General features: G+C 35.5%; 2 protein-coding genes across 4 annotated transcripts; one reads left to right on the forward strand and one right to left on the reverse strand.

The window, feature by feature from the left end:
- Positions 1-13: 13 nt before the first annotated feature.
- On the forward strand, positions 14-11,189 carry LOC116302541 (beta-lactamase-like protein 2). 3 transcript variants are annotated; one of them, XM_089033950.1, is made up of 13 exons: positions 14-136; positions 2,043-2,099; positions 2,555-3,150; positions 4,204-4,341; positions 4,636-4,779; positions 5,056-5,177; positions 5,591-5,749; positions 6,286-6,423; positions 7,177-7,294; positions 8,312-8,390; positions 8,980-9,120; positions 9,658-9,770; positions 10,247-11,189. In XM_089033950.1, the coding sequence occupies exons 3-13, from the start codon at positions 2,563-2,565 to the stop codon at positions 10,574-10,576; spliced, it is 2,070 nt and encodes a 689-aa protein (XP_088890076.1). In that variant the 5' UTR covers positions 14-136; positions 2,043-2,099; positions 2,555-2,562; the 3' UTR covers positions 10,577-11,189. The 3 variants fall into 3 exon arrangements, with proteins under 3 accessions (XP_088890076.1, XP_088890078.1, XP_088890077.1); XM_089033952.1 differs by having other exon boundaries at positions 2,046-2,099; XM_089033951.1 differs by lacking the exon at positions 2,043-2,099.
- Positions 11,190-11,664: 475 nt separating this feature from the next.
- LOC116302520 (uncharacterized) lies at positions 11,665-19,504 on the reverse strand. The gene is made up of 6 exons (XM_089034065.1): positions 19,116-19,504; positions 18,486-18,873; positions 17,669-17,929; positions 14,924-15,240; positions 12,386-12,773; positions 11,665-12,236 (listed from the first exon to the last, which is right to left on the reverse strand). The coding sequence occupies exons 1-6, from the start codon at positions 19,479-19,481 to the stop codon at positions 11,971-11,973; spliced, it is 1,986 nt and encodes a 661-aa protein (XP_088890191.1). The 5' UTR covers positions 19,482-19,504; the 3' UTR covers positions 11,665-11,970.
- Between the last annotated feature and the right edge of the window lie 1,993 nt (positions 19,505-21,497).

Raw genomic sequence — 21,497 nt, forward strand, 5'->3', positions numbered from 1 at the left:
AATTTTTAAAGGTCATTCATGCGAATAAAAGCAATTATAAATACTCCTTGATATGTTCACTCTATATATTGATGGAGTGTAGTGACGGAGATTGCAGTATTTAGGACCCAGACTAGAGACAACCCTGTGTTCTCTGGTAAGGCATTATGATATATCTTATAACAAGTGCAGTATTTTGAGGCTCAAAATTGCCCTGATTGAAATTTTATTTTTGGTCAATTCATTGACCGGAAGAATCTGGATCTTCAAATTTAATTTTTTTTTGCCCTGCGATACAATATCAAGCCTTTTTTAAAGAGCAATTCACTTTGAATATCAAAAGTATGCGATGAAAGTCAGAAAGCTCGATGTGATCATATTCTCGTTACATATTTTTAGCGACGGAAATACAATTGTAGTGACACTTCTATTGTTTTGGAATTTTTGATGCCAACTAATGAACAACAAACTAAATCAATAAGACAAGGCTTTTGTTACAAAGATACGACGTTAATATACAACTGACTATGAACTATAGTTACAGACAGGTATATGTTTTCTGTAAAGTCATATTATCAGTCTAGGCTCAAAGTAACTAGTTCTATTTTTATCAATATTATGCGGTCGAGTTAACACGAGCTAATTTCTGATACGTTTTCAGTTATCTTATCTGGTATTCCTATTTCTAGTTAGAAACTATATAGCAGCGAAGCTTGAAATGTCCATAAAACGCACTACGGATATTCATAAATAATGACCTTTTTTTCTCATTTCTTACCGACACAGATTTGGCGTACGTTTCCTGCTTGTTTTTGGGGACATACGTTTAATTTAAGATATAATCAATATAGTCATTTTACTTTGCAACTCAAGCCAACTTAATACATAGTAGTGGACACGAATTCCGCTGTTTTCTTTTGACATGCTTTGGCTGTGATAACTAAATGATTTTATACCTGAGGTTTTTTTCGGTTTGAAGCACGATGTGTTGAAAACATTTTGACTTCACGGTCTACGCTGTGGTAGTCTTCATCAGAATGAAGTATGATAATAAAGTGCAGAGTTTTTATAGTTGTTTACTGTTTATTTAGAGTTCTTTTATAGTTGTTTATAGTTGTTTTTTAGTTGTTAAATAATTTCGTTTCAAACTAAAATAGGTAGTGTTTCTGGCAGCATATACAACAAACGTTTATTATTACAGACGTATTTCGCAAGTCTCATATATTCGTCACTAGTCTTGAGATTACATTTTTGCGTATGCTTTTCTCATTACATAACTTGGAGACAGAACTTAATTGAACTTGTCTGTAAACATCAAAATGTCGGTAAATCTCTTAGAATTCTGATGTTTTTTATCGTTAATTGCATAAAATCTTTTGATTCTTACTTTGTATAAAAACCTTCGTGACTGAAATTAATCTCCTCTTAATGGACGATTAATACTGTAAGCACCTTCTTTTATAGGAACAAAGCATGTGTAAGAAAAACAATTCCAATCTAAATTATAGTATACGCCTCCATATCTACCATTTGCTGATATTTTAGTATTAAAAAAACATGATATTATTTGCTAGCTTGTAGGTTTTGTTTTGCCGGCTTTATGTTTATCTTCATCTAGATTTTAATAAATTCTCACGCGTACGGTTCTCACGTTTCTTGTGTTGAGTGGCTGAGTACCGGTCAAAACCAGAGGAGGTGTGAGGCCTATCTCAGAATGAATGCTTTGCGGTTGATACTATATATTACCAAAAAATAGGTGACGTCATCTTTGTATTTAGGCCTTCCAAGAGTAAAAGCAAAATGGCGTTCTTCAGAGCGTTATCTCGTGTCCAAGCGAATGCTTTAGAAATTTCTCCGTTGTTGTACATTCACTGCATTTCTAAAATGGATATGATTCTATACTCAACAAAAAAGATTTCTACAGTATATCTGGCACCGGTACACTTTCTCTACTAAGTATTATACCATTAATCTCACAAAGATAAAAATCGATATTGTCCTCAAAACCTTGGACATTTTGGGTCACATTAACATTAAAAAAATGATATGTTTATCTTTAATAGCAGAAAATTGGCCTAGATGTTCATAAGAAAACAGCAGTAAATATCGTGTTATTTCAGGTAAATCTATGGTATCTTATGAACCACAAAACAAACAGCAAAATATATATGACTTTGAGTCAGCTGACACGTCCCAAATTTCACCGAAACTTACGTAGCTTTTACATTTAGCGTTATTGAAAAAAAAAAATTAAGTTCTTGAATGTGAAGAAATAATCTTAATTTGAAATTGGCTGCCATCTTAGTTAACATCACATCTAATGTCAACCAGCGAGTTTTCGCCTAAACTCGTTTCAGAAATGCTCTAATGCTTCAATTGTTTGCACTGAGTTATATTATTGATAGGCTGTATATGGTCATAAGGATTGTTTTTTGATTAAATGAAGCGTCAACGTTTCTTTATTCACATAAAGCAAATAGAAATGTATTCTTTGGTAGAATACCTCTTTGCGAATATTACCTAATCATGATGCTACATTTCCAATTCGCTATTAAATGCTATTTTGTTTAAACAGTTGCTGAAATGAATCCTCACACTGCTTATAGAAACCCTTCAACGAGGCCAGCCAGTATGAGCTTCAATGATCCAATATCCCCCGAAACGCAGCCTTCGATGCAACCAAAGCGAACGTTTCCATGGGATTACGCCGTCACTAGCAAACGGCACACCCATGTGCCAGAACTCAAACGTTATACCCCCAAAGAACGCGAAGATATGTCTAGGAATGTCTATGGCCAACCATTAAATCAGCCAACAAACAGTGATCGTCCCCCACGCGAGGTACGATTCTCATTGGATAATCCTGGCTGTGACGAGCCATCGAGTCGTAATCACCAGATAGAAAAAACGTATTCCCAAGATCACGAAGATGGTTACCCTATACCCACAAAGATTGTAGAACCTGGTTTGCAAAGAAACTATCGCCCGTCTTCTACTGTGGAACAAAAGGACACCGAGAAGAAGATGAAAAAGAAGAGTAAAAATAAATACTGTGTCCTGATCATCATTATAATAATATTACTTTTGCTGTCATTAACAATGACGGGTTTATTTATATGGAAAATGCTTTGCTGCAACGAAAAAAACCATAATTTGCCAACAACAGCTATAGTAAGTATTTAATATTACTTTGGAAATGTTTATTAGTAAACGGACCGATTTATTTATTATTTTTTTTCTGGTATTTGGCTGATACAACATTTAGCTTTGTAATTCAAAGTGTAACTAAAGTGTAACTAAAGCTGTGAGAGTCTTTAGTATGGACTTTTCCAAAGCCTTTGATTACGTTAATCATCATAAACTTTCTGAAAAACTCAAACAAATGCCGCTGAACCCATACTTAATCAACTGGTTTATAAATTTCTTATATAATTGGAAACAGCGAACTATATGTAACAATCATTTAACAGTTTGGAAAAACATAAATAGAGGGACATTACAAGGAACAGTTAGTGGACCATATCTATTCAGTATTTTTATTAATGATTTAGAGATATTTGATTCCTCCAGTCCTGATGAGGAAGTGTTAATCTAATATGCAGACGATAGTACTATTGTATCTCCTGTTTTCTGTGTTAATGGAAATCTAACTGATAATTCAGTCAGTTATGTTAATTCTTTCATGTTATGGTCCTCAAATAATAGTATGTCATGCAATCCTACTAAGCGCAAAGAAATAATTTTTACTAAGAAAGGAATGGACCAATTTAATGGATGGATTTGAATGGATCTTTTAAATAAATTTGACACAAGGTTATATAAGAAATCGGTTAGTAGTGACCATCCTTTGCATAGCATAGCGCCTAAAATACAAACGTCCAAATATAACTTAAGGAAATCATATTTTATTAGACCTAGAGTTAATTCTCAACGTTTTAAAAACTCATTTGTAAATAGAATAATCTTTAGTAATTAGTATCTTTTAATCAGTTTTTTAGTTTTATGATTGTAATCACGTTAATGATATGTATTTTATCATTTCTTTAATAAAGACATTATTATTATTATTATTATTATTACTATGTAATGTGAGGAATATTTGAAATTCACTTTAAACACAGTTTTGTTTTTCTGAATTTGAAGAATAAAAGGTATCAAGTCTTGTGTAAGTGCAGCAAGAAAGCTGTTATGCAACATTGAATTCGTCTTTTTCTTTTCCTTCAGCCTGTTCCTGCTACTTCAACCATGGGATGCAAAGTCAACCCAAATCCTGTTGCCTTTACAACTCTTCCACAACGTGTACTGGAAGAATTCGACAATTTTAGTGCATTCTTGGTAGAGGAAGTCAATAAAAATCAAGCAGTGAGTTAATGATGACTTTTTGGTTTTCTTTGAGCTGATATGATCGAGTATAATGGGTAATAACTAGCCATAATCCAAAAGTTTTCTCAGTTGGTCCTGTTGTCCCACTGAACGTCAATTGGCCTGCTGTTGCATGTGCGATTGACGGCTCTAGCTTGTATTTTTCGGCTTACATCAATCAAAGCAAACCCCAACCAAGACTTAAGAAATGTTCCATCCATTTTAGTCAAACGATAAATACCTCATTAGATTAAACGCAATATGTGGTTTTCGTTTTTATTTTTTCGTTCAAAGGCTGCAGTTAGTGTGAACATTGTGTATGGAGATAAAGTGATATGGGAAAAGGGGCTGGGAGTGTTGAACAAAACAGAACAGCCCCAACAATCGCCGAACAGTAGGACTATGTATCCTTGTGCAAGTGTTTCAAAAGTACTAACGGTATGTACAAACCATTCATTAATCATTTTGTATCCACTGCCACTGCCACTGCCACTGCCACTGCCACTGCCACTGCCACTGCCACTGCCACTGCCACTGCCACTGCCACTGCCACTGCCACTGCCACTGCCACTGCCACTGCCACTGCCGCTAATGCTACTAATCACACTACTACTAAAATTATTACTATTATTATTTATGACAACATATGTCAAAAAAAGAATTTTGAAATTCTTATATAAATAATTTATCTTCATGTTTAATTTTTTCATCCAGGCAGTGATGTTTTTCAAACTAGTCAACGATGCAAGAGTGCGATCACTTGATGACAAAGTTGTTAGATACGAGACAAGTTTTAGTGTGAAAAACCCATTTAATAATTTACAAATAACTCTCAGGTTAGTATACAAGATGGACCTTTCTGTTCCTTTAGTACACCTAGTTGAGAATAATCCATAATTCACCTTTCCGGAGTTGATTGTTGACAACAGAATCAGTGGGGGACGATTGGGTGAAACAACTTCGTCATATCGCGTCCTCGATTTTGAAGGCACAATTACGTTGCATTTCAACTTTAGGAAAAGCAAGTCTAGCGACTTGCACGACGAGGAAATCAACAAACATACATGTTCCTTCTGAGTTTATCTCTTCGTTAGTCAAACACAAATAGTCTAGAATCAGTGTCACGCAAGCCCCACACCCAGAAAGAGCAAGCAATTATATCTGATGATTATCGTGCCTTTTAAGGAAGCCCAGAACTGCGTACAAAAGTTTGTTAAAGTTTTGTTTGCATGATCAAAATTCTTGACAGGGAACTTGCTGCTCATCGTTCGGGTTTAATGCGTGAAGCACCGTGCTATCCAATACCGGAAGGAAGTACGAATTTCTGCCCCAATGACTACAACACGATGCTGAACCGAATCAAGAATCTTACTTTGTTAAGAAGCCCAGGATCAAAACCGCAGTACAGGTTAGAATCTCATGATCAGGTATATTCTATAAATACTGTTGTGTTGGTGGGTTCACTTTTAATATTGATGTTTGCAATCCCCTGCTCAATAAAATAAAAATTGAGACAAAGACATGGCAGCCATACTAGCAACAGGAGCCCTATGACTGACTTTGTTAACTGGCCATACTGATGGCTGCGACAACGTACCATTCAAGCATCAATTGCCCTAGTCCCTAACTTTTGGATCTCTTTTCTCTTTTACGAATGCAATGAGAACCCTAAAGAGGAGAACCAACAAACAGCTAGTCCGTGTATGAAAATATATATGAAATATATATTTGTACTGCGGTTGTTATGTATTAAATTGAGCTGATCCTCGCAGTATATGAAGCAACTTATGCAGCTGCAAATTGAAAGACTCAGAAAAAATTGAACGGTATTTGAACCCGTGCCATGGCGATTCCGGTGCCATGCTTGTCCGCTTGGAATAATTTGCAGGTCCGAGTATCAATGGATGATTTATTAATATCTTAATATTTATATATTAATTTCAGTAACCTTGGCTATGGCCTTCTTGGCAGGGTTTTATTTCATTCCTTTTCCTCTTCTGGTTTAAACTTCGATCAATGGATGAAGAATGAACTTTTCTTCAAACTAAACATGATGAATACAACGTTTGCACCATCTAACAGGTATAATGTCTGTATAAATGCTTCTTGATTCAACTGCCTATTTGGATCTTAGGCCCATTGTAATCTCTTAAGAAGCCATTTGGTAAGCGATCGAAGATAAAAACAATTACGGGCTTCGCATTTCAAGCTGTACAATTTTAAAGGAATTTGTAAAAATGACACTTCAGTTAACATAGTCATCTTTCCCGTGGTCAATTTAAAACAAAGAATGACGGGGAATATTTAATAGATAATTACTGAGGCACGCAGCATTCGTAGGTACCTTATACCTACGAATGCTGCGTGCCGAAGTGATTATCTAGTATAATTATTGTTCTTATCAAAATCCAATTGTTTTCTTTCTAGCTTGTTTATCATAGAAACAAAGCCAATAATGAATGAACTAAATATGTCTGATTTTCCTCTATGCATTTGTTGGGATAATGCAGACTGAAAACAATGGATTTTGATAAGATCAGTAATTATATTGTAAGATAAAAATGACTGAAAGGCATTCGTGTTTCATATCTTACTGGAGACCCAAATCAGCAGATAGATAATTGTGACCCACGGAATACATCTTGGTTTAACGTAGGTAGGACGTGAACAATAGTCGGTAATACAGTCAATTTTTTAAACTAAGGTTCCATTTTTACGGATTTCATAACTGACCTTGAGAGTTCGGACGCGTACACGATCTAAGCCCTCTGTATTATTTAAATGTAAGGGATCCCTTTCTGTTGTAATGGATAACGTTTCAAAATATATTTTCAGCCAAAAATTAAAAATGCCGGTTGGATACTTGGATGGTACGTATGTTAACCATATTTATGACTGGGGATGGCTTCAACCTACGGGTGGTATGTTTTCTACAGTCGATGATTTGTCCAAGGTAAAGTGTTTTAATTGTTTCACTCCCGACAGTAGTGTATATCATGATTACAATGTGAAGTTTATGTTTTGTTCCATTCCGGGGTGCATGACCTTTGTGGCTAAATGGTTCTATAAGTTAAGCCCAACAAACAATACTTTTTTATTGCTTTCTCAAAGTGTCGAGGTAAATGTCCCCCAGCTCAGGAAGTGGCTCTCTCACTTAACCATCATTTTCAATGAGCGCAAACGTTCTAGGTTCTAGGTGTGTGTGTTGGGGGGAGGACCACTCTAACCACTCTAATACCATGTGCGTCGGCTGTTAGACTATAAACACTGCTAGCTTCTTGCCTTCAAAAATCCTTCTACATAGCTGCACCTGCTTTAACTAAAGTCACATTGTGGAACTCTAATTATTCTTGGGTTGCATGTTACGTCATAGCCACCATATTTGTTGACGGTGACAAAACATTCTTCATTAGTTTCTGAGCGTGTCAGATAAACCCACATGGGGCTATTTTTAATTTTTTTGAGTCATGTGGCTGCATTGCAAGAATAATTTATAGCATATGTATATAACAGGCCAAAGCAAAACTCGCATTCGTTTGTTTGATAAAAACGTCACCGCAGGTTGTGTAGGGCACTTCTATTCCTCCTTTTCTCTCTGTATGTTTTCTCACTGTATGTTTACTCTGCAATTTGATAATCCCTTGCCCGTGTAGTTTTGGTTCGCTTTTCGTATCATTATCATTGTTTTATTCAGTTAGTTTTTCTTGCTTAGCACTGACTGTATTGTTTACCAATGAGTAAGATCGGTGCTAGCCATGGCCACAATAGACGCTTTGCACCATCACGTGCCGGCGCCCACAATACGGCTTGGACTGCCTGTGGTTAAATGACAGAACAATAAAAACTTTTTGCTCTCGGGAATTGAAATCTTTGTCATGTAAAACGATTGTATTGCGCCTGCTATCTAGCATGACTGCAGTCACGTGATGGTGCAAAGCCTCTATAAGATGTTTGGCTTTTTTCTCCACAGCTGCTAATAGAGCTCATGACTAATAAGGCCAATAATAGGTTACTTTCTACGTCACTGACAGAGGAATTCTTTAAGCCAGGTTAGTAATGCTTGTAGATTTATAACCAAAAAAAGAGGACTATACGGCTGAACTTGATCATTAAAAGCTTGTTTTAAAATAGCCAATCCATGTAATAGCCCACTTTCACTAATTGCTGGTTTTCAATCATTCCAAAGAGCCGACGACACAGCGAAAGACACGACAGGCATGTTGGTTGATATCACAAAAGAGATAGATTGTTAAACTCTTGAAGAAAAAAACTTTTGAACTAAACTAGCAATTATGAAAGCCGGCATCACTAATACTGCAGCCGGTCCGGCCTTTTGGATATTTTGCATTGATAGAGTAGATTTTCGTTTAGAGATGGAGATAGGAGGTCCCTACCGAGATTATCTCCTGAGATTGGAATTGAAATTTAAGAGTAAAACCGGAGAAAAGCCCTCGAAGATAGATTAGAATCAACGACAAACTAAACTTCGCAGCTGACATGTCGCAACAAGTCCAGGAATCGACTGAGACCCGGCTTGGAGTGGCAAGATTCGAGCGCGTCCTCACTAGGCCACCCCTACATGATAACTGTAAGTTTTGAATATCGGAAAGATTAATGGTATGTTTCCTTCACATATAGACTATATCTTCCCTGATAGCAAAACCATTATCGGAACCCCGTGGGAAATGAAACAGCACGATGGATATATTATAAGAGAGAAAGCTGGATACATATACGGCTACAACAGTTACGTTGCCATGGTTCCGGAAATCAGACTGGGTGAGTTCTTAATTAATGCACTCTTGTCTTTTTTAACGTAATGTTTTGACTCATTGGGCTAGAATGATTTTAGAATTTAGAACCTATACGAATGTATCATTTAAAGGCTTTACAACTTAAATAATATGCTAAAGGCGGGGTCGATCGTTGGATGTCCTAGTCAATGAAGTCATTTCACAAAACCAGAATGAAAGTTTAGTATGAGAATCTTCAAAAAAATATATATTACGAATGTATTCAGTTGGAAAATGATAATTTTTCCATTTATACGTAAAATCTATTGTCTGAACTCACATAGATTTTATTCTTTACTGATGTGTTGCGTTTTGGTAGGCGTCAGACATGGGAAAAAATTAGACATCTTTTAAAAGTTTAAAAAAGTTTGAAAATAGAAAATTGTTAATTTCAAAGTAGGAGGGTTCGTTTGAGTAAAACCTATAATCCAAATTTAAAAAATACTGCCGGATCATGACAATTTAATCTGTTTAATTACTGGACAACTCTCAAAATACCATGCCCTTTTTTATTTATTTTAAGGAATCAATATGTTCTGTACTGACTGCCAGCAGAAGTTGGGGTCCTCTATTCCGAACTATTTTACAAAGATACTTTCAGTATTCAAAGAAGAATTTGCTCGTGCCTCTGCCAAGGTGAATATCTTAACCGATTGTTTGGGGAGTTTTCTTTTAAAGACTTAGCGATAATGATAGGTCCATTAATATAGCAATGCAGCATTCTGGTCGTCTTGCTTGGGTATGATATATATATATATGCAGCTGGCATTAATTGTTCAACGTTATTCGTTATATATTTGTACCCCGACTAGACCAAAATGCACCCGTACGACTTTAGACTTGGAATTCTTTTACAAAGGCTTTCTTGTTTATTAGACATGACTCACCATATCTTTGACCCTTGAATCTCTGGAATCTGTCTGATTAAAACAGAAATGTCAACCTGAACGGACATGGATGAGCATGGCCTGTCAACGAATTGCACGAAGGATAATTTGATCTAGAATAAACTTACTAAATATTTGTTTTTGTTTTATCTTTCTTTTGTTCTTTTCTTCTTGTGATTGCTCTTGCATTCCCTAGAATTGACACTGACATATTCTCTTTTTCAGAATTTTACGCTGCCACCTGATTCCAAGCCTTTCCTTGGCCAATACAACAGCTCGATACCAACGCTAAAAAGAATACACATCAAGGAAAAACCCGGTCATTTAACGTTTGCTGTAAACGATTATGATTTGTTTTTTATTAACTCCACTGGACCTCTGACGTTTAAAATCAGTGTTAACCCTGCCGTGGACTGTATGGATGCTTTTACCATGGGAGTAGAAAACGAAGTAATTTTCTTTGACAAGCCATCAACAAGAAATGGAAAATCTCCAGGATTTGTTATGTTTGGGGCGAGCGTTGACGGGCGAACTTATTTTACTCGAGAAAACTGATTTTTGTTTTGTATGTATTGGATACAACTATCTACTCTTTTTATTCTATTCATAACATACATCCACTCACTAATATAACCATTGTATAGTTATCAAAAATTCCCGCTCAAGCTAATATATGAGCCAGAGTCTAAAAAAGTTCATAAAATCCCATGTTTCCATATTTAACTATGTACCTCAGCTGCTTTATAATAATATTTAATACTTATATTGCGCATGTAAATACACAATTTTGGGCATGGAGTCAATGTTCCACATTTGCTGTTGTAACAGTGTTAAGAGGATCTTCAACCTCATGTTTGCTATCCACTATAATGGCGGACAATAATTTGGCATGTTTGGTCCATTTTGGTCCATTTTAACACCTTTTGAAAATATCGTATGAATTATTTATGAAGAATGCAAAATAGGTCATTTTTGGCCATTTTTGAACCAAATGCTTGCACACTGTAGCACACTGTAGAACCTCAAATCATGGCATCGTCTCGATGATCTTGGTCACTGCAAGGCACGTCGATGCTGTATAGTTTTAGAACAATCGAAATTTGCTTACTGAACTACTAGAATGAAAGTTATTATTCATCGCGGAATTTTAATAAATGATGCTTATTTATTTCTCTTACAATTGATGATCATTTGTAGAAGGAACGCGACGTTTCCACTGTAAACTGTAGTTTTCATCAGGCGATGGTGTATTCCGTTATATAACTCTCCGCGTTGGAATACAGGAGGGGTGTCAGGTTTATTAATTTGTATTGAATATTCGAAATTAATCATGCACACTGCCAAACGCACTGGTTTTTATCGAGTAAATTAAATTATCTATAGAGAAATATTATAACTTTTGAGGAAAAGTTTTTGGTACGGAACTGCTTTTCATAGAAAGTAAAAATATGCGATTGTTCGCTAAAAAACGCACCTTAATTCTTGAATTACGTGAATACTTCTAGATCTTCTTTGACTACATAAAAAACGTTTTCTGTTGTTGGGCTAAATTTTTTCCATAGCGATGTTTTCTGTGCATTTGCAAGTTTTCAGCTTTTTTAATAATTATCATTACTCATTCTCAATTATTTTGGAACTGAAAATACTATTGAAAAAACAGTGGAAGAAGTATAGCTATAGACAAAAGAACTGACTTGTAAACGTTGTAAGCGTGATCATGATTTCAAAATCAGTTGATTGAGCGGTCCATACTATTGCTTAGACAAAGACAAACTTTGTAAGTTAACCCGTGATCAGTTAAGAGTATTAACAGAAAAATATTTTGACACGAAACCTAACTTCCGTGCCCGCTAAATTAATCAACATGAACGTTCCAGAAGATATAGCTATATAGGTTCCTGAATTATTATGCTTCGATTCCTTCTTCGGAGACAGCATCTAGAAGCAGTTTATTCCTTCGGTCTTATTTTCAACTCCATTCTTTTCATAGAATAGGTGTGTAACCTTTTCCAAAGAAACCATGTTATTCCCTTACCGAACGCACTACCAGCACCATTGAGGTATAAACCATTGAGGTTGCAGAAGTGACAGCTTGTGTGCCACCATCCACTTGGATATTCATTGGCGCAGTCTCTCGAAGAAGAAGCATCGTTATCACGGTCTTTGGTAGAAAACTGCATATTAGAATGAAGAGACAAAGAATCACCAGCTGTGCCTGAAAACAAATGACAGCAATGGCGTGTCAATCAAATGTGGTGAATGAAGGTATGAATTATGAGGCTCAACTCCATCAATATCGTCAAGAAAATGTCTGTCAAACATCAATATGACCCGATATAGCATCCAATCTAATACACATCGTACCTGTGTACTGTCCAACAGTTAGACGGTAATTAACACTCTCATCAGCCACCTTAAACAATCCATATTCAGCATATCGCGTGTTTCCCTCGAAGTCCTCCATGTCAACTCGCAGGCGGTAACTCCTCTGTGACGTCATCCTGTGGATATTATCCAGTCCCAACCAGTACTCTCCAAGCTTATTCCCAAACCCCCTTTTATAGTCAGCCCAGTTACGGTAAAAATCGACCGAGCCGTCTATTCGTTTCTGGATGACAGTCCATCCTCCTCCACTGGTTACCATGTCACAGTAGACTTGAATTGGGTGAGAAGGACTAGGAGTGATACTGTACACTCCATTAACTGTTCCCCTGTTTTGTCGAATTTCATGGCAGCTCGGAAACGTCGGCAGCTGTTGAATAAAAAAGATTTTGCTAAATAATACTTTATGCAAACCATTTCCAGAAAAATGTGTTTAACTTGACAGAATACAAAGACGTTATGAGAAATCGAAAATAGAGAGTTTTGTATGTATGATCAGTGACTGGAAGCCTTGGTGCATTTTTAAAATGTCAAATGCTCATATCTTGTCCAGGATTTATCACTTTCATTAGAAACTCACACACGTTATATAAATCAGCAAGTTCAATGATTTGAAAGGTTTTTAACTCCAAAAACACTAATTTTCAACTTTTTTTGTGTAAATGAACAGCAGCCATTTATGAAAATTGTGTATGGGTTCCATTTCTAGATGTGAGTGAAGTTCAGGTTAAGCGTTTGTTGTGATATCATCGGACAAAAACTGCGAATAAAAAGCTCATTATCATGTGAGTACGGTGGCCCACAAGGATCACGGCAAAACAAAAGACTGACGGCATAAACATCAAAACTCACGGCACAGCCACCAGTTAAGCAATGTGAACCAGCTTTTAGCCGCTCCTCTTACACCATAACGTTCTTATTTGCCAATCAAAATGCTGTGGTCTACCGTATCAAAGGCTTTACTAAAATCCAGAAAGATTCCACAGGAAAAGTCATGCTCATCAACTGCTTTTTGAATTTTATCAACAATGCTAAGAATAGCATGATCAGTTGGATGCTTTGCACGGAATCCAAACTGTTTGCTGAAAGAATTTCATTTTTGTCTAAGAATTTTAATAACCTGTTGTACATAAGTTTTTCCAGGAGTCGATTGAATACAGAAAGTAATGATATTGGTCGATAATTGTTGAGGGAAAGGTGTGAGCCTTTCATATGAACTGGTATAACACTAGCTGACTTAAGAAAGTCTGGTACGATACCAGCTGAAAACGATGCATTAAACAAGATCTCAAGAGGCTTTGCCAAAACATTTTAAAGTAACTTTAGTAACATGGTTGGTATGCTGAAAGGACCTGTTGCCTTTGAAATATTCAAATTGGAGATTTCTTCTTCAATTTCAGTGGAAGTGACAGGAAAAATATAAAAATTATTACATATTGGAGTTTTCATGAAGTCAAGATGCAGTATTTTTTCTACATTTGGGACATAATTTGTAAGATTATTTCCAATGTTAACAAAGTAGCAATTAAAAGCATTAGCTATCTTTTTGGGATCAGTGATTTCAACATCATTTTCAATAATGTTAGATACAGTTCTCTTGTTTTTGTTATGCTTTGATGGAATTAATGATTTGTCTAATACCCTTCCAAATTCTCTTTGTGTTATCACTATTTTCAAGAAAGAAGTTATAGTAGTACATTCTTTTGCTTGTTTGAACTGTTGAATGATCTGACAACAAAGTATTTGTAAATAAATTATTTCAGTTTATCACTCATTAATTTAAAAAAAGGATCCCAAGAACTGATAAGATAAAAAATATTGGAAAGAGAGTTTTGACAGTACTGATAGAGACAAAAAGCTATAGAAATAGAGCGAGTTTAAGCTTTAATACGTCAATACTTCGAGACGAGTTCGCAAATTAAATATAAATGAAAACAGTGCCGCCGGCTGACCTTCGCTCAGTAAAGTTTTCAGTGTCATTTTTCTATGAGCTACGCGCCTCATCATCTATCTATTGACTCATAGAAAACTCGACCTTCTAGTCTAATTGTTAATTAGAAGCAGTGTAGACTACAAGAAGCGCTTAATATTCCTCGATAAATCTAGTGACATGAACCAAGTGCTCCGTATTATATGCCGAGCGAATACAGACAATCCTTATTCGAATCAGTCCAGACTACAAGAAGCGCTTAATATACCGTAATAAAGTTAGAATAGTTTGATTCCATTAGCTGTAGCCAGTTATCGTTTTTTGGTGAAAGTTTGGACTGCCGGGCATTTAGTCAATTTTAGACCGCGATAAGCTGCCGGGCATTTAGCCACAGCCTTTCAGTAAACATTTTCATCGCTTATACTGAAAACGATAGAATTTTGGCAATAATTACGGCAATAAACTTTGCCACCACCACCATCACCATCAACACAGCCACAACAACCACGAACTACAAAAAAAAAAAAAACCAACAACAAAAAAACAATAACTACAAGAACATTTAAACATCTTCAAGTGGTTTGATCTACCTGCAATGTGATGTGGTCAAACTCCTGATCGTGTTGCAAGGCGTCAGGTTGGCCGTACATATCACTAGTCATCAGTTGACACGAGTGAAGCCCGTTCGTTGGTTGTTTCTTAAAGTTAACAGATGTACACGAGTCTGCCATACGAGTACACTGATGAACACAACTCATCCTGTTGTGGACGTTCACTGTTCTATACTTGGAGTTGGAAAGCTTTCGATTCTTTGCAGTCGAACTGAATTGTCTGTTGTGAGTGTTTTCAGTAAGTAGTTGTGGAAACTCATGAAAGTGCTGTTGATCACAATAACAACGGTAAAGCACTGTTTGAAGGAAGAAATAGAAACTTAAAATCTTGAGAACCTGAGACATGACTGACTACAACTGTTGAGGATGCAGCTGCTTGTAGGATTGGAATCGGTATTATTGAAATAATCACAAAGCTTTCATTGTGTGTGTTTGTGAATCGTCGAATATGATTCAGAAAGGAAAACCAACGACTAAATTGTTTCTGCGCAACAAGATATCGATTATTTTAGCTGACCTTAGAGAATAACTAAAACCAATCCACTGAAGTCCACAGTATAGATAGAACAATCATTTAAAGTATATATTTTACCACTAATGTAATTTTTATATTGCTTCCTGATTTAATTGGTCGAGAGCCCTAATAAATACGGCTACATAACTGATATCATAAAAATAATTAAGAGGACATTCTACCGTCTAAATGATCGGAAATTTATATAGACACCCATTCACAATGAAAAACTTCCTGAACGTGCGCGCACAAGGGAGCGGGAAAAGATTGCAAAAGAAGTCATCGATATCTTCACTTGCGAGGATATAAAAAATATACCACTGAGGTCCCAGGTGTAGTTCGTATGAAATATGCCAGTGCCGTATTTCCCAGTAAAACGCTAATGTGTATAATATATAAATTCAGGCACTGCCTAAAAGCGGAGCTCGCAATAGGCACAGGGAGTCCAATTTAGATAAAACTGAAATGTGCAAATTTTTCGAGAAACAAAATGAGGCGCCTCATTCACGAAAAATAAGACAGAACAAGAGCTGATTTACGTGTACACGCATATTCAAATATCGTTATTGAAATTAAGTCGATCCGCGCTAATGATGTGACTTGTGGTGTTGATGAAAGTACAATACACGTTATTGATACAACTATTGGCACAAATGAATGTATATTTTCTGTTAATGAACAGCAAAAGTTGTATACTACTAATTTTTGTACGGCGGTATATTACACTTGTACAACACTGCTTTAGAGCAAACAGAATATAGAGTACATTTATTTCACGTATATCATTAACAAGGAAATAACAGCCAATTTTAACGACATTTATGAGCAGCAAACAGGATTATTGGTCATTTTCTTTCTCTCGGTTCAACCTTGGCTGCAAAACTAGATTTTCTTGGCCGTATTTAATAGCACTTTGATTTTGGTCAAATAAGGTGAAAATTGTTGAACTTGGATTATCTTTCACTGACCCCCTTAGAGACCTCGCTGTGCTCTATCAAATAAAGAAAAATGTCAGACAAGGGGAGAGAAGGGCCACTAGGTATGTATATGTTATCAAATCCTTGATATTGTTAAACAAAAAATACAAAAACGCTATATCAAGTATCAAAAGAATTACAAATACATCCATTTAAAGTGCTACTATGACGAAAATCGCTCAAACTTGGATTCAGCTGAAACTTCCTAAGAATACTCTTTAAAGGTCCAATAATCACTGTATGAAGTGTTTTCTCGATATTCAGTACGAAAGTATGATATTTTTACGATTATTTTTTGGAGTCTGTGACGTCATACACTCAACATCGAACATCGCTCCATACATTTCTTTGTAGTTTATGATCAAAATATCAGTAGTAAAGGGAGAAAGAAATACCCAAACACCCCAAAATACAAATTATAGTCACAAGTAATGTGAAATAAGCACATTAGCCACCCTTTGGGCTTCATAGGAATAAAATAAATGAAGGATTTATATACAAAGAAATATATGTAGCAATGTTTGATGTTGAGTGTATGACGTCACAGACTCCAAAAAATAATCGTAAAAATATCATACTTTCGTCCTGAATATCGAGAAAACACTTCATACCGTGATTATTGGACCTTTAAAGAGTATTTTTAGGAAGTTTCAGCTGAATCCAAGTTTGAGCGATTTTCGTCATAGTAGCACTTTAAATGTTTATTTACTTTTCCAAATTTAGTTTGGTGGCCCAGAAGGCACCAAGTTATAAGTTCAGTATGATCAGAGTAGCAAATAGACATCAGTTTTTTATGTGTCTGTCCTCTTATTGACGATAAATTGCGTCATTACACTGTCAAAGTAGTGTGGATCCACGAGGCGTAACCGTGTGCATCCGCATACTACTTTGACAATGTGACGAAATTTATCGTCAATAAGAGGACAGACACATAAAAAACTGATGTCTATTTGTTTCTTATAATAACAAAAACGATAAAAACTCATTTTTAGCAATCAAAACAACCAACGGAAAGAGCACGCGCTCGTTCACGTCAGCTTTATCAGTCTGTCCTCTTATTGATGATAAAAAATAACCAATCAGCGCGCGAGAAATTTGTAAGTTATTGTAAAATCATTCCTTTTTTTTACATACAACTAATTGCCATGACAAAATTTGCAAGCTAGGCATAACCGTGGTCTTGAACCTACAATATAACATTTATACGCAACTGTCTTTGACATTATTCAAATCAGGCTACGGGTCTTATTTTGATTTCCATTCTCTTCATGGAATAGTCATCATTACGCCAATAATACCATATAATACCCTTCAAAAAAGGACTAGGGTTAGTGTAGTAGTATTGGCCGTTAGGGTTAGTGAAAAGACAGCTGTTATACCACCAAGCACTTGTGTACGCCACGGCACATGATTTAGCGTTGTCACGGTCATGATCAGCATCCCTGGTTGAAAACTCCATTCCGTTGTGAACTGCCATGCTATCACCAGCATTCCCTGAATTTTACAATAAGAATTAGATAATGGCAAACAGAATCCGGCGCTATGATAAGCTTTTATCATTATTTATTATCTTTATCTTTTTGAAATTTTGTCCGCAAGCTGGTGCTGCACAATAGGGCACAGTGCCCCCTTTCACACTTTTCAACCCCTTTATGATCCCCATATCTATCTCACAATCAACTCATTAAGAAATCATAAGAAAAGGCGCGACAATGTGGGTGGTCACTGACAGGGTTTCTTTACATCCTCAGTGGTACTTTTACGTCCTTCCATTGAAGGGTGAGGTAGTGTGGAAGGGACCGCCATTTTATGTCATCATCAGAGCCAAGTGAAGCTCTATCCAGTTTCAAATGTAACTATAAAGGCAGTACCGTCTCCACAGTTATTTAAAGACCCTGAGCTTTGGTCTGGCCGGGACTCCAACTAACCGCACAAAAGTCCGATGCTCAACTCACTCAGTTAACAAGAAGGCAGTATTACAAACGGACAAAAGAAAAAAAAGAAGAAAAAAAAAGGAAGATTAAATAAACAGATAAAACAAGATGCTTACCTGTGTACTGTCCCACAGTTAGACGGTAATTAACACTCTCATCAGCCACCTTAAACAATCCATAATCAGCATATCGCGTGTTTCCCTCGAAGTCCTCCATGTCAACTCGCAGACGGTATCTCCTCTGTGACGTCATCCTGTGGATATTATCCAGTCCCAACCAGTACTCTCCAAGTTTGTTTCCAAACCCCCATTTATAGTCAGCCCAGTCACGGTAAAAATCGACCGAGCCGTCTATTCGTTTTTGGATGACAGTCCATCCTCCTCCACTGGTTACCATGTCACAGTAGACTTGAACTGGATGAGAAGGACTAGAAGCGATACTGTACACTCCATTAACTGTTCCCCTGTTTTGTCGAATTTCATGGCAGCTTGGAAATATCGGCAGCTGTTGAAAAATAGATTTTGCTAAATAAGCTATAGTTTGGTATATTTGGCTCCTTAGAGTACCTGGCTTACGTTCATAATGCACTAGTCTAGGTTGGATTCTCGGATGAGCAAAGTTCAGATTTGTTGACTGTGCTTCGAGAGTTTTAGTTTGGCTTTTACATTTTGACACCGCCAACACAGCAACAAAAACAAGTACAAAAACAATAACAATAACTACGACATTCAAGTGATTTGATTTACCTGCAATGTGATGTGGTCAAACTCCTGATCGTGTTGCAAGGCGTCAGGTTGGTCGTACTGATCACTAGTCATCAGTTGACACGAATGAAGCCCGTTCGTTGGTTGTTTCTTAAAGTTAACAGATGTACACGAGTCTGCCATACGAGTACACTGATGAACACAACTCATCCTGTTGTGGACGTTCACTGTTTTATACTTGGACTTCAAAAGCTTTCGATTTTTTGCAGTCGAACTGAATTGTCTGTTGTGAGTATTTTCAGTAAGTAGTTGTGGAAACTCATGAAAGTGCTGTTGATCACAATAACAACGGTAAAGCACTATTTGAAGGAAGAAATAGAAACTTAAAATCTTGAGAACCTGAGACATGACTGAATGCAACTGTTGAGGATGCAGCTGGCTATACAGTATGTACATCTTGACAAAACTAATTCTTTGTTTAAGCTTTAACTTTTTTTTTCAGATTAAATTAACTTTAGGACAAAAGGATTTCAACAATGATGTGCTGATTTTCTTTTATTCCGTTTTGTTGTAATTACAAGACGTTCTCTGCATTTGCCCTCCTTTATTAGTTTTATTTTTTATTTAATTTTTATCTTTTTACTGTTTTTATTTTTCATTTTGGTGGTGGCCACTTAGAAAGACGTTACCACCTTATGAAAATATGAAGGCATCAAAAAAAAAAACAAAACAAAACAAAAAACAAAAAAACAAAAAACAAAAAAAAACAAAAAAAACAAAAAAAACGGGAAAATTACAAAAGGGGGATTAGAAAATGAGAGTTTCTGACATGCTGACATTATTGTATTTACTTAAGAGAGTTAGAATTAGAGAAGGGGGTTATGTATATGGAGCGCTTGCGATAATTCCACAAATTTCACCTTTGCCAATGGGGGATGATATGTAGAGGTTTTAAGAAAATACAGGTCTAACTTATTTCTAGCAATTAAACTCTCTAATAATTAATGCAACTTCTATAAATAAGAAAATGAATGAAAAAAAGAAAAAAGAAAAGAAAGAAAAAAAGAGGAAAAAAAAGAAAGAAAAGAAAGAGAAAAGAAAAAAAGGACAAAAAAGGGAAAAAAAAAAAAAAAAAAAAAGAAAAGAAAGAAAGAAAACGAATCCCAGCTATCAGGGCATTAAATAAGTCAATAAAAAACAATATATAGAGGTATCGCTCGTCAACATTAAGAGGAAAGCTTATATCATTCCACGGTTATATCATTCCACGAAGTGGAAGGTAAGAAAAGAGTAATGAAAACCAAGACATATCTGAAAAAGAAAGCTTGTCTTCCGGTTATAGATTAAGTAAATAAATAAATAAATAAATAAATAAATAAATAAATAAATAAATAAATAAATAAATAAATAAATAAATAAATAAATAAATAAATAAATAAATAAATAAATAAATAAATAAATAAATAAATAAATAAATAAATAAATAAATAAATAAATAAATAAATAAATAAATAAATAAATAAATAAATAAATAAATAAATAAATAAATAAATAAATAAATAAATAAATAAATAAATAAATAAATAAATAAATAAATAAATAAATAAATAATAATGATGATGATGATGATGATGATGATAATAGTAATAAAATATCGGCAGCTGTTAAAAATTGGATTTTCCTAAAATAATAATTTGGTATATTAAGTTTCCTAGAGTACGATTCTAATCTCCTGTGCTTCGAGAGTTTTTGTTTGGCTTCTCATGTGATCATCTGCCAAAACATTGGATAACAAAAGTACCCACCACCTATATCAATAAAATCGGATCCATTGTTTGGACTATTGTTTTACCGTGTCCGTTATTTATTACCCTTTTTTATTACTTTTTTAAATACACAAAATAAGCCATAATTATAAGGGTTTACTGCTGTTTGAGTTCGATGCCATCCACTGTAAATGGAGGAGTAAACATCAGCGTCTAAACTAATATGAACGTTGAAAATGAAGCCGCATTGGATCTCAAAGTAGCTATGCCGATATTGACATAACTGAATTATGAATCATTTCAATCATGTGTTTCTCAGCTTCGAGAAAGTCACTTCCACATGCACAGCCGCCAAAACTTTATTAATATTTCATTAACAGGCTTTTTTTTGTTTGAGTTAACGAACTTTCTAGAAAGGCTTTATTTTTTTTCACTTCAAGGATATGATGAGTCACTACCTGGTGGTCATGCTTCTTGAAGGATCTCTTTATGGACCGGACTTCAGGATGAATTAACCAGTGCCGAGTTTTACTAAAAATGTCTCCAAGCATAAAAAACTGTTTATGATGTGACAGGAAGATAATTTATTTATTAATGGAGTTTGTTGGCTGGGGTAATAAAGAGGGAGACAATCTGATATAATGATAGTGCAAACAGA

Source organism: Actinia tenebrosa, unplaced genomic scaffold, assembly GCF_029948245.1.
Source record: "Actinia tenebrosa isolate PJP-AT-01 unplaced genomic scaffold, QUT_ActTen_1.0 PGA_scaffold2__45_contigs__length_23673736, whole genome shotgun sequence".
Classification (NCBI taxonomy): domain Eukaryota; kingdom Metazoa; phylum Cnidaria; class Anthozoa; order Actiniaria; family Actiniidae; genus Actinia; species Actinia tenebrosa.

Excerpts from the sequence above, each read along its gene's own strand:
- LOC116302541 (XM_089033950.1), top strand. The coding sequence starts at position 2,563 with ATGAATCCTCACACTGCTTATAGAAACCCTTCAACGAGGCCAGCCAGT. Across the intron at positions 3,151-4,203 it reads ATTTGCCAACAACAGCTATA|CCTGTTCCTGCTACTTCAAC; the intron begins GTAAGTATTTAA and ends CTTTTCCTTCAG. Across the intron at positions 9,771-10,246 it reads TTGCTCGTGCCTCTGCCAAG|AATTTTACGCTGCCACCTGA; the intron begins GTGAATATCTTA and ends TCTCTTTTTCAG.
- LOC116302520 (XM_089034065.1), bottom strand. The coding sequence starts at position 19,481 with ATGTCTCAGGTTCTCAAGATTTTAAGTTTCTATTTCTTCCTTCAAATA. Across the intron at positions 17,930-18,485 it reads AACTGTGGGACAGTACACAG|GGAATGCTGGTGATAGCATG; the intron begins GTAAGCATCTTG and ends TGTAAAATTCAG. Across the intron at positions 15,241-17,668 it reads CAAAATAAGACCCGTAGCCT|TGCTTTACCGTTGTTATTGT; the intron begins GATTTGAATAAT and ends TCCTTCAAACAG.